Raw genomic sequence first — 12,961 nt, 5'->3', positions numbered from 1 at the left:
ACACTGACAGGAAGGCTTATGTCTTTCAGACAGAAAATTAGACTTTTTTTTTTTCATGGAGAATTTAAATGGCCCAAGAAAACAGACCTAACATACCAACAATGGTGAGTCTCCTACGGAAATCTCCCAGCCAAATCACCCAACAATGAACTCAGTTATTGACAGCTTCCCACCCCACCTCATATAGCACTTCCTATCATATTTTTATTGTTTCATTATTAATATGAGCAAAGAGGACAATATTATATATTACCCTCTAACATGAAAAATGAAGACCAAACAAAAAAGACAAAAAAAAGAAAAGAAACTTGGAGGAAAAAGAGAGAATTCAGGGAGAAGACAACTTCAGAGGATTTTAATATCCTCATAGAGACAAGAGAATGTATTATATCAGAAATGCAATGGCTCACACCTGTAATGCCGTCACTTTGGGAGGCCAAGGTGGGTGGATCACTTGAGGTCAGGAGTTCAAGACCAGCCTGGCCAACATGGTGAAACCCCGTCTCTACTAAAAATACAAAAATCAGCCAGGTGTGGTGGCAAGTGCCTATAATCCCAGCTACTTGGAAGGTTGAGACAGGAGAAGCATTTGAACCCGGAAGGTGGAGGTTGCACTGAGCCAAGATTGTGCCACTCCAGGCTGGGCGACAGAGCAAGACATCATCTCAAAAAAAAAAAAAAAAAAAAAAAAGTGAAATGATCCTTTAAAAAGGTAATTTGGAATTATAACTTTAGGAATTTTAGAATGATAATAACTAATAACAGGAATAAAAGGCTCAATATAAGAACTGAATGGAAATTGAGCAAAGCCAAAAGATAAATTGATGGAAACTAAAAGAAAAAAGACAGGGAAATTGCGAGTTCAGTCTAGGAAGTCCAACACCAGAGTAATAAGATTTCCAGAAAAAAATGGACAGAGAAAATGGAGAGGAGAGATTATTGAAGAAATGATTATAGAAAATTTCCCAAAATATAAATACAGGAATTTCTGGATTGTACTGGCTTGCCAGAACAATACATAGAAACAGAACCACACTAAGGCATATCAATAGGAAATCAAGAGCATTGGAATAAAGAGAAGATCTTAAAATCTTCCAGAGAGAGGATCAAAACACACTCAAACAATTGATTAGGAATCAGAATTGTATTTATTTATTTATTTTTCTAAGGACAATCTGGGAAGTCAGAACACTGTCAAAGAATGTCTTTAAAGTCTTGAGAAAAAATGCTTTTTAATTTAGCATTTACTATAAAGCCTGTCAGTCAATATAAAGATAGAATTAAGCTGTTTTTAAATATTGAATGCCTCAAAAATTTACATCCCGTCTATCTTAATTAAGGAAGCTACTGGAAGAGATGATCCTCTACAAAAAAAAAAGTGTAACCGGAGAGGGAACACATGGGATGAAGGAAACAGGCATCTAACTGGAAAGGAAGGGAATGGGTGTGGCCCAGATGATGGTAAACGGAGGCCCAGGACCACAGCTATGCAGCAAGTTTAGGGAATATGGGAGAGATATCACTAATACAATAAAACTGTTAGAATATCTAGAGTTAGAATAACAGAATATCTGTTATGTTTGAATGTATTGAGAGACTTACTCAGTAGTAGAGAATTTGGGGATAAGTTAATAATAAATACATAGTAAACTAAACAAATAGAAAAAGAGGCAATTATTAACTGCAGAGAAAATAAAAATGGTACCGATAAAGGAAATATAATTACAGAATACTACACAGTTCAGCTGTGAATAGCACTTACATAACTGAAATAAAGTGAGTTTTGAATACTGATCTAACCAAAAATTATGATATTGTTAACAGTATCAGAGAAAGGATAAGTGCTAATATGAATGTGGGGGTGGGTGAGCCTGTACCTGTACATGCACATATGTGTTGGATGGGGGTGGGCAAAGCTGTGTTCTCAAGAAGGAATCAATTGATAACGATGTCACAAAACTAAAACTAAACAAAATATACTTGCTATTTAGAGATCACTGAGTAAAGTAACAAAAGCAAGGGGTAAATGTGCTGAAGATTTTTGCCTCTGAGAATTGAGACTTGGTAGAGTGGGGTGGGTATGGGGGAAGGAGGCTGTTTCTCATAATAAGACTTTGTAGAACTTTCTGGCTTAAAAAACATGTGGTAAAACTTTGACAAAAATAAAAATCAAATTAAAAAGACAAAACCAAAAGAGGAAAGGTTTTTGTGTAAAAGCTAAAAACAGCAAAAGGATTTAGGTTTGGGATTACTTGTTATTTTGCAGAGTGGTTAAGAATATAAGTTCCAGGTCCAGATTTCCTGGATTTATATCTTGCTTCTCACTTAGCTGCCATGTTACCTTGGACAAAAATCACTACTGGTCAAGGTGCCTCAGTTTCTTACTGCTTACATAGTTCCTACGTCATAGGGTTATTGTGAGGGTTAAATGTGCTAATAATACATATTAATCAGTGCCTGGCACATGGTAAGTGCTCAATGAATGTTAGCTATCACAGATTCCATTGAACTGTTAATCAAAACAGAAAATACTGTGAAATGTAGTGAAACTGAGTAGAATGGATAAACAATATGGAAAAAAACAGGGTTTTTCCCAATAAAACCTTACTTTTTTTTAAGAAAATATATTCAGCAGCAAAAAAAAGTGTATATATATGTGTGTGTGTGTATATATATTATAAATATATATGCAGCAGTCTTGTATATTTCTTTTCTTAAAATATTTTATAAAAGCATTCTTTCGTAAAGTGTATTTTAAACTATTTTAGAGAGTCCCTGGGAATGCATAGCTCAAGCTGGGGGTAAATTTATTTTATAGCTGAAGTAAAGGAGAATATTGATCTGAACTAGATCTGAGAGAATGACCTGGAGGTGAACTGTTCTAAATCACAGCAGACTCTCCAGACCTATCTGACCGTCTCCTAGAGAATCGCAGTCCATAAATACCTGAAGCAGTACTTTCGGTTTAAAATGTTCAGTAAAACTCCAGTCCATTAGACTGCGCTGCTGTGTTTTCTTTATGTCCTCTAAATCTGCTTCCACCATCATCTTCTTGGATTTCTAAAATATCATAGGAACACAATTTCAGCTTTAATTTGTTTAAGTCCAAATGGAGCCCTCTTGGGCTCCGTCAACTAACCAGCATGTACTCCATCTAATTGGGGAAATCTGCATATGTATAAATCCATATGGCAACATTTTAGGAGAGTTGCTGCCAAAAAGAGTATGACTTTGACTTTTTTTTTTTTATGGGCAACATAATCTAAATATTTTTATTGTTAGGTTATACTCTTCTGAGTCCTGTTAGCAATTACAGGCAGGTTTTCTGAACTCTCTTCAAGACAACATTAGCTCTACATGGCTGTATGGTGAGCAGGTGTTTGTGAGGTTGCCAAGCCACACTGTCTAGAGAGGAGCATGGAGCTGGGAAGTTATGTGCAAGCCGCCTAGCAAAATTAACTCCTTTCTCTCCAGTTGGAGCTGCTCTGCGGATGTCCGAATAATTCCTCTTTTCTAACCTCAGTATTCTCCTTCTAAGTATCTTCTTTTTCCTTTTTCAGTGTTTCTCACTTCAAATCATGGTTTTGCTCAGATCATCCTGTCATCTACATTTTTAGAAAAACAATTCCTTACCTTTTCACGAGAATCAGCCTTTGTGACTGCATCATCTTTGATCTCATTGTTTGTGGTCTGCTCTGCAAATCAAAGACACCAACATCCAGTTGTATTCTGGCTTTGTTCTTGCCCTGCTGGTTAATGCTATGCCTTTTTGTTGCCCATATGATCTATGTTTCTGTGCTGAAAAGGCAATGCCTGAAAGGCATGTTTTGTGCCTCCAGAAAGGTGTGTGTCCATAATTCTAAATCTGTGCCTACCTAGAAAAACTATACTAAGCTCTTTGAAAAGAACCTAGCTTCTTGTGTGATCTATCTTAACTCATACCAGATATTCTGCTTTCAGACTGCATAATTCACTTCTAACAATATATCTTTACCTTTAAAAGTTGTAAATATTTACTGATTAAATCAACTTCTTAGTACACATGATTTGTCTTCTTGTGCTGGTGACTATCACAAAGCCTTTTTAAATTTCCGTGGATCTTGTGGATGACAGACTAGGGTGGGGGCAGGCCATGCGTGCAAAGAGGCACTGTCAGATAAATGCACTTCCTATTGGAAAATGATACGCTTTCAACATTCTGCAGAGATTCCCTTCCATTCATTAATCATTTATTAATTTAAAAGTGATTTAATGAGCATCTGCTAATTTACACATGAAGCTTAACAAAAGTTAAATAAATAAATGAAGCGGTAGCTGGACTCCATGGACCAATACGAGTCATGCACACTACCGACCAATATGAGTCATGCACACTAACTTTCCTTGTGACCACAGAGTACGCTTATATGATGACTGGGATGGTGATATCATCCTTGGCTATGAAGCAAACAGCCATGTGCATGAACAAGGAAGGAACACATTCATATTGTTGATTTCTGCATCACCAGAAGAAAGAGTTCCATGATAAATAAGTTTAGCATAGATCCATGAACATCTCACTATGAATGTCTTAGAATGTGAAATTTGCTCTTGTTATTGTGAATCTCTAATCGAGAAATGGATAATGTATATAACATTTTTTGATCACAGAAAGAGTATGTGTGTGTAGGAGGTGGATTCTGTGGGAATATACTTTGATGCTGCTGAACAACTGAACAGCCCTGACTTCTTACCCCCTTGGAATAAATGAAGATTACGTCTGACAAAGTTGTACAGGAAATGGCCCTGGCCTAACTCTTCAAGCACAACTCTTTGACTCTCCCTTGCTTATTCTACTGCAGATACACTGGCCTGCTTGCTGTGTCTTCAGGGTCTTGCATTTGCTTTCCCTCTGGCATGCTTTGGCCTTAGATGTTCACCTTTTTCAGACCCTGACTTCATTCATATTGCTCGAGTATCACCTTCTCAAGAGCTTCTGCCTCATGCTCTGCTTTTTTTTTTTTTTTTTTTTTTTTTTTTTTTACCATAGTGTGTACCTATGCCTAATGCTACTTACTTGTTTATGGTCTGTCTCTCCACCTCATATGTAAATTCCTGGAGAATAGAAACTTCATCTTATTATTATTATTATTATTATTATCACTGTACCCTAAGCACCCAGCACCTGGCAGGAACTCAGTAAATATTTCCTTTTGATTGAATGAGAGGAATCTACATCATATATCAAAGGTGGAAATGCACCTAAAGCCATATAGAGAAATTAGAAGTGTGGAAAAAAACCTACAACAAAGTCTTATTCTGTGGCAAGCTTTTTATTATAAGCTTTAATAAAGCTTTAATAAGACAACGTTTATTTTATTATAAGCTTTAATAAAGCTTTAATAAGACAACGTTTTATTATGCGGCAAAGAGTACCATATTTGGGCTTCTAGAGGGAGAAGTTGATTGTGCCTATGAAGGACAGGTCAGTGTTGTTCTTTCTTTCAGGAGCACAGCTACTTACATTTTTGCTACTAGTTCCATCTTGCCTTTGCCTGGTGAAGGTGACAGTGTGAACGTTCCATTTTGATTGAGGGGAAAACCATATAGCCAATTCAGTTCAGCATTTATATAAACACATCCACTGAAGAGAAAACTCAAGCCAACTATAACTCTAAATAGACCATGATGTCCCATGTGTCCTTGAAGCAACTGATATGAAATCTGTGGATAAAAATTATTCTATTCTGTGGTCTGCCAGATTTCCAGGAGATTTGATATTCCCTCCTATTGGATCCAGCAGAAAAAGTCTCCAGTTTGGAAAATCTGTTCTAAAAATTATGCATCAGTTATTTTGTCAAAGGAAAGAACATTCTAAAAGTAATCTGAATTGTTTATTTAATAGTAGAGTAAAAATCTTTTTTTTTTCTTTTTCTGATTTTTGCTTTCAACCACATAATCCTTTGACAGTGTGATTCAGTAGTTTTTGACACATCTGGAAATGGATGCTTTCTCATCCCTTTGAAAAACAGCTTTCCTAATCTGTTTTACTTTAGAGATAACAAGATCCCTCTGCAAAGCAGTCACTTTATTAAAAAAACACCCAACAAGCATAAAGGGCACATCTAAACCTATAGACTCGCGGTTATCAACTCTCAGGTTTTTCATAAATATCCACTAGGCCCTGTCAAGTTCAAAAATAGTCTCAGATGGAAATCCAGTATTTGGTTAAGAAAAGCACAAATATTCAGCCCTTTATGTCCAGGAACAGGCTTTTATATGTATTTGATGCTAAAATGGTTGTGCAGGAAATACATGAATGATTTTTGCCTTGTTTAAAGGGAATTAAAGTTGGCGGCTTTGAAGTAAGTATGATTCAGAGTTAGGGAAAGAAATGTAAAATCAACAGCATCAACAACAACAAAGTCCCATAGTCACAACAGCTACAATGCGACACCAAGCCCAGATGCCCTCCCGCTTTCAAATGGAATGGCTCCTGGAAGTAGGTCAAAATGCACCACGGAGAAACACGTATGGCCCTGAGATCCACCCTCCAGATTGCATGGCCTCTAGGATACACTGTCCGCTATAGCATTTTCAACCCCTGAGAATTTAGGAAGTTACTATTAATATAATAATCTACTTTCTTCCAGAATCCAGCACACCAATTGATGTAGTTTGACCACCAGGTGGCAAAAGTTGCCTGAGGAAAACTATCCAGCTGCTTTAAAGAAAAAAAAGTGAAACAAAACAAAGAAAGCACCTTGGGCCTTACACCTCTCCTGGCTTATTCTGACTCCATATTAACCCAGAGTGACTTCGCTGTCAGTCATTTGTAGTCCCATAGGATACACTATTGCCATTAGAACTCAGGTTAACTTATTGGCTTACATTTTTTGAGAGGTAGGCTAATAGGTAATGGTACTTAGGACAAAGAAATAGGGAATCCACCCTGGTTAGAAGGAAGGAAAACCCAAAGGCAATAAAATCAGCATAAAAATCAGCATGAATGAGACTAGGAGCATGGCTAAATCATTAGCTGCATCACCAGAAATTTCTGGAACCCAGGAAGCTGCAAGACACAGTGGAGGAAGCACTGGTTTGAAGTTAGCACTCTGTTCAATCCTGACTTTCTACTTGTACGTAGTTGAACAAATTATTTAACCTTTCTAAGTCTTGGTTTCCTCATCTGTAGAACTGGGATAATAGCATCTTTGTCATAGGCTGATGTTTATGTAAGTATTAGTTAATGTACTTGAGATGTAGCAGAGCAATATTAAATAAACGTTATTTTCTTCCCTCTTCCATTCACCCCAATTGCCTCCTCTACCAATCCTATTCCATTGATTACTTCCTTTTCAACTCACCTCTAGATAAGTGAAAAGGGTAAGATGACCATTAGTCAATAATAACTTAACACTTACTCTCTCATGTTATCACTTTTTAAAATTTATTTTTTCTTTTTTTATCCAATTTTGGCCCATAACCACTTATTTTTTAAATGCTTTTAAAATTATGAAATATAACACAAAAAGAAAAGTGCATGAAACACAAATGTTTAATACAAGGAATAATTATAACAGTAAAGTCTCAGCACTCCAGACATTTTATGTGTATCATTTAACAAGCACAGCCTCCTTATTAAACTTTCATATTAATTCTAATTTTTTTGTGTATTGCTTTGAGTTTTCTACATACACAGTATTTACAAATAATGATGGTTTTATTTCTTCCTTTTCAAACCTTATGCTTTTATCTAAAAGAGAAAAAGTCTTGCTTGTTGGCATACACCTCTGATGCAATATTGAATACAAGTGTTTATAGTGGACATTCTCCTGATCTTAAAGGGAATTATTTCAACTTTTCACCTTGATATATAAGGTTTGTCATAGTAATATAAAAAATAATGTTTATATGATTGAGGAATGTTTCTTCTCTTGCTAGTTTAATAAGATTTGTTTCATAAATTGCTACAGAATTATACATGCTGTTTCTGCTCTTTTGAGATGATTATATGACTTTTCTCACTAATGTGTTAATTGATAAGTTATATTGATTCTACAATATATATATTTTCCTTCTGTCCATGTTATAAATGCAACCTGTTTGTGATATATTATTATCATTTAGTATATGTTAGATCAGTTTTCTCATGTTTCATTTAGAATTTTTGTATCTATATTTGTGAATCAGTTTAATTTAATGAGGTAGTTTAACTTTCAGTTGTACCACTATCCTTGTCAGTATTCTTATAAAGTTTATGTTAACTTCATAAAATGAAGAGAGGAGATTATGCTACTTTTCTATTTCCTGGAATAATTTTTGTTAAGATTAGAATTATTTCTTTTTTAGCGTTTGGTATCAGTTACCAATGAGATCATTCGGGCTAAGTGTGCCCTATTTGGGAAGATTTTTGATTACTGATATAATTAACTGGATATGAGACTACTCAGGCATTCTATTTCTTCCTGGGTCATTATTGGTAAGTTATTCTTTTCCAGTAATAGCCCATTTTATTTTCATATTTAGTCAAAGTTGTTTATATTATCTTGCAATCTTTTAAATTTCTGTAGAATCTGAGGGAAGTCTCTGTTTCTTTATTCCTTATATAATTCTTACTCCTGATATAGTTTTATTCCTGATAGAGTTATTCATGGGTTCTTTTTTATGATTAACTTTATATAAAAGATTTATCAATATTGCTAGTCTATTCAAAGAACCAAGTTTTGTATTTTTGTTCTTCCTATGTTTCTATGTTTTCCATTTCATTGACGTAATTTTCATGTTTTCTATTTCCCTGAATTAATATTTTTGTTGTTTTCCTTCTCTTTTACTTTGATTTATTTTGTTTGTCTTTATCTAACTTGAGGTAGCTGCTTTTAGAAAAAATTTAAAACTATAAACTTCTTTTGGAGTATCTCTTGCATCAGCTGCTGCATTCTATAGTTTTGATACTCAGTTTTTTCATTATCATTTGGTTTGAAATATTTCCCAACTTCTATTGTAATTTTTTCTTTGACCTAGGTGTTAAATTTGGTGTTCTTTAATATGTTTGACCTAGGTGTTAAATTTAGGTGTTGTTTAATATGTTAAAATAAACATATAATCATTAAGACACTACGGTATAATGGAGGCCTTAATATAGGCATATAGATAATTATAACACTGAAAAAAGGACAACTAATGCCATAAACAGAGTGTAGATTTTTTTTTTTTTTTTTTTTTCTTTATAGAGGTGAGGTCTTGCTATGTTACCCAGGCTGGTCTTGAACTCCTGGCCTCAAGCAGTCCTCCTGCCTTGGCCTCCCACAGCACTTCACCAGAAGTGTAGATTAATTATGACCATAGAAAGCTAAGAGAGGCATTTCCATATGGACACATCCAATAAGACTTCATGGAGGTGCCACTGAATCCTAATCATAGTCAAAAAGAGAACTCAAGGTGGAGGATATATTGTGAGGGAAAGGTACCACAGAGATTGAAAAGAGCAGGCTGTGCAGAGTAAATAGGCCTAATTCTGTTGGGCTAGAATACAGAATGTGTGAGCAACAGCAGAAAGATGGAAAAAGGTTTTAGGAAAAGTAATTTGATACTACTGGAGAAGTAGGCCAAGGAGTTGGGTTCTGTTTTGCAGATAGTAGGGAGCCTTTGAAAGTTGTAAGTAGAGAAACAAAATAGCTAGATTTTACACAGATTAATCTGACAGTGATGTGTAAGGTAGCTCAGTATAAATTTAGCCCAACATCCTTCTATACTTTCACACCTCCTAATACATAGCACTGTTTATAATGCTAGTCTACAATGAGAGTAATGGCCTGAGCCATACATGGGAGAGGAGGGGAAATGATGTTCATTGAGCATTGATTTTGTACCAAGCTCTGTACTGGACATTTCATTCTGTTTTGCAGATGAATGTTTATAATTTTAGCACACAATCACAATAACTATGTAACACTAATGATGAAAGTTGTAATGATGTTCACTGTGCTAAATTTACTAAGGTAAGTGTGGACTAAGAGGAATTAAGATATTTTTAAAAACAGGGTTGAAATAAAGAGAACTTATGGAATAACAATACTCAGTAAGAAAGTTTAATTAACCAAATAACTTAAATTCAAATAATGTATCTTGAACACTTTTTGATTTATGTGTACTATAATAGTGTCTTACACACACACACACACACACACACTTTAACTTACCCAGAGACTCACGTTGGGGTTGAGTCTTCATGATGCTCTCCTGCTCTAACAGCTGTCTATTATCAGGGACTGAGAGTCCGGGATTATTCAAGTCAGAATGCTTCATATTGTTAGCATCACACTGACTAGGATCTGAAGGTTCTTGGTTGCTCTCATTATCTTGCACAGACATTGACAAATTCTGATCCAAAAATATTGTTCTGTCTTTGATTTTAATATCTATTCAGTGTAAGGAACATCCATAAGACACAATATGAGAAAAACTGACAACAATAAAATACAAGAATGCTTTCCATTCCCTCCATGAAGTGTACCTGCTTTCTGCTTGGCCTCTTGAGTATTCATTTTCATGACATATTGCTGCCTTATCTGTTTAGCAAATCTGGCAGGGTTGTCCCATGGTATGTTAAACATTTCAGAATCTGACCCACACATCATCCCAGAAGGCTTTAGTTTCCCTTTTTCATCAACTTCAGAGAGCTTCAAGCTCTCAAAAGTAAACACCTTGAAGGCTCGTTCTACTTCATTCCAGTTCAAGACATCTGTAAGAAAGCAGAACCAGTGCTGCTGGAAATGTTCTAGCACATGGTACAGGGTTGACAGAGGGACAACCAGGGAGTTTGTCTACCAGAAAGACAAGGGAGTCACGCCACAATGGCTGGTGAGGTGATTTTAAACATTGGCTCCCCAGCCTGCAGCAAATAGCAAAGGTACCTGAGGATAAGCAAACAACACAGTAAAGATACAATTTAGCAAATTATAATGCTCCCAAACTGCTTCATAGTTTAATCAAGATTAGCTGTCCAGATTCATTTGCATAGACTTTCCAGAGTACCATATTGGTTGAATATGCTTACACAACTTATTATTTTTGAGTGAAAGCACCCTTTTCTCCTGTTGTAATTTAAAACAGAGAAATTATTTACTTTTGCCTAATACAGGCTGTTATATTGACTGAGTTTTTCTGTTCATTTGGGCTCAGGAAAGGCTTCCAAACGGCTGCAGTGTTTTCCATAATTGCACTTCAAGGTTTATCAGCTTTCAGCAGACTTTATAATTGTGTATTTACCTTTTTACAGCATTTATTCACTTGCTCACTCTTTCATTGGTTATTATTTTCTATGTATTAGGCTTTGTCATAGATGCCTGGGATTTGAAAGAATCAAGATTTGGTTCTTACACTTTAGAAGTTCCAAGGTAGAGGAAGGAGAAGTAGAATTAACAAATAAACATGGAATCCAATCAGAAAAAAATGAAATGATGTGGATCAATAATTCAGAAGTAACCTCCATTTTCTCTCCAGCAAAGATAAGAAAAGCAGCAGGTCCTTTGGGAAAAAACAGGGAGATTCAGAAGAGAGACAAGGAAGAGGTAAAATAGTTACAGAATGAAGGAGAGTTTGCTCATTTGCTCATTTCTCAAATTTTTTTGAGCCCCTATTAGGCATCATAACTATAATAAAAGCTGGGAACACAGTAGTGAACAAAATAGTGAGCCCCCTGCTCTCATGGAATATCTATTCTAGGGGTTGGGAAGAGATAAATGTAAAAGATAAAAGAGAGGACAAAAAGAATAAAGCCAGCTTAGGGGACAAAAAGTGATAATAGTCAAGGAGTGGCTTGTAGTTTATATAAAGCAGTCATGGAAAAATCCTCTGAACAATTAAGCAAAAACGTGAAGGAAGTAGGGGAGCAAGCTGTACGGATATCTGGGGGAAAGTGACTGAGGAAGGGCAAACAGCAAGAGCAACGATCCTGAGGCAGGGGTGTGAATGACATGTTCAAGGAATCACAGCGAGGCCAGAGTAGATGGAGGAAAATGGAACATGACAGCTTGACAAGTGATGGCTCAAAAAGTAGGTGGCAGAGAGTTTAGGTTCTTATTGTTGTTTTTGGTTTTGTTTTGTTTTTTGAGACAGGTTCACCCAGGCTGGAGTGCAGGTGATTCTCCCACCTCAGCTTCCCAAGTAGTTGGGCCTGCACACCCAGCTAATTTTTGTATTTTTTGTAGAGATGGGTTTTGCCAAGTCAGCCAGGCTGGTCTCAAACTCCTGGGCTCAAGCGATCCACCCGCCTTGGCCTCCCCTCCCTGAGTGCTGAAATTACAGTCATGAGCCAGGCACCTGGCCCAGTTTAGGATTTATTCTGAGCAAAGTGGGTGACTGCTGCAGAGTTTTCAGTTACAAAGGCACATCCAACCATCATTTTAGAGGGGCTATTCAGATGGTTGTGTGGAGAAAAGACTGTTGGTAAAACATTGAAAGCCTGTAGACCAGCTGGAAAAGCTACTGGAATAATCCAAGTGAGGGGTGGTGGGGGACTGGGCTGGTATGGTAGTGAGAAGTATGGTGGGATTGATCGCAGAGTGTGAGAAAACAGAGACAGTGACCGGGTGCCGTGGCTCACTCCTGTAATCCCAGCACTTTGGGAAGCCGACGTGGGTGGATCACGAGGTCAGGAGTTTGAGACCGGCCTGACCAACATGGTGAAAACCCATCTCTACTAAAAATACAAAAATTAGCTGGGCGTGGTGGTGTGCACCTGTAATCTCAGCTACTTAGGAGGCTGAGGCAGGAGAATCATTTGAATCCAGGAGGCGGAGGTTGTAGTGAACTGAGATCATGCCACTGCACTCCAGCCTGGCGACAGAGTGAGACTCTGTCTCAAAAACAAAAACAAAAACAGAGATAGCAGGAATGACTCCAAGGTTTTTGACAGAAAGTAGTTGCCATTCGTTGAAATAAGGGAGATGGTGAAGGGACAATTTTAGGGATGAGGAAT

At 36.6% G+C, this 12,961-nt stretch overlaps 1 protein-coding gene across 1 annotated transcript in view; it reads right to left on the bottom strand.

Moving 5' to 3' along the window:
- The window catches only part of SPAG17 (sperm associated antigen 17), a 258,327-nt gene that overhangs the window by 135,666 nt on the left and 109,700 nt on the right, over positions 1 to 12,961 (bottom strand). Inside the window, exons 14-17 of the mRNA XM_030935882.1 lie at positions 10,496 to 10,723; positions 10,182 to 10,400; positions 3,634 to 3,695; positions 2,947 to 3,060 (exon numbers count right to left, since the gene is read on the bottom strand). Coding sequence (XP_030791742.1) covers positions 2,947 to 3,060; positions 3,634 to 3,695; positions 10,182 to 10,400; positions 10,496 to 10,723 — 623 coding nt within the window. The remainder of the gene's footprint in view (positions 1 to 2,946; positions 3,061 to 3,633; positions 3,696 to 10,181; positions 10,401 to 10,495; positions 10,724 to 12,961) is intronic.

The sequence above is a fragment of the Rhinopithecus roxellana genome, chromosome 8, assembly GCF_007565055.1.
Source record: "Rhinopithecus roxellana isolate Shanxi Qingling chromosome 8, ASM756505v1, whole genome shotgun sequence".
Taxonomy (NCBI): domain Eukaryota; kingdom Metazoa; phylum Chordata; class Mammalia; order Primates; family Cercopithecidae; genus Rhinopithecus; species Rhinopithecus roxellana.
The sequence above is the reverse complement of the archived record's forward strand: the minus strand, read 5'-3'. Positions and strand labels throughout refer to the sequence as shown.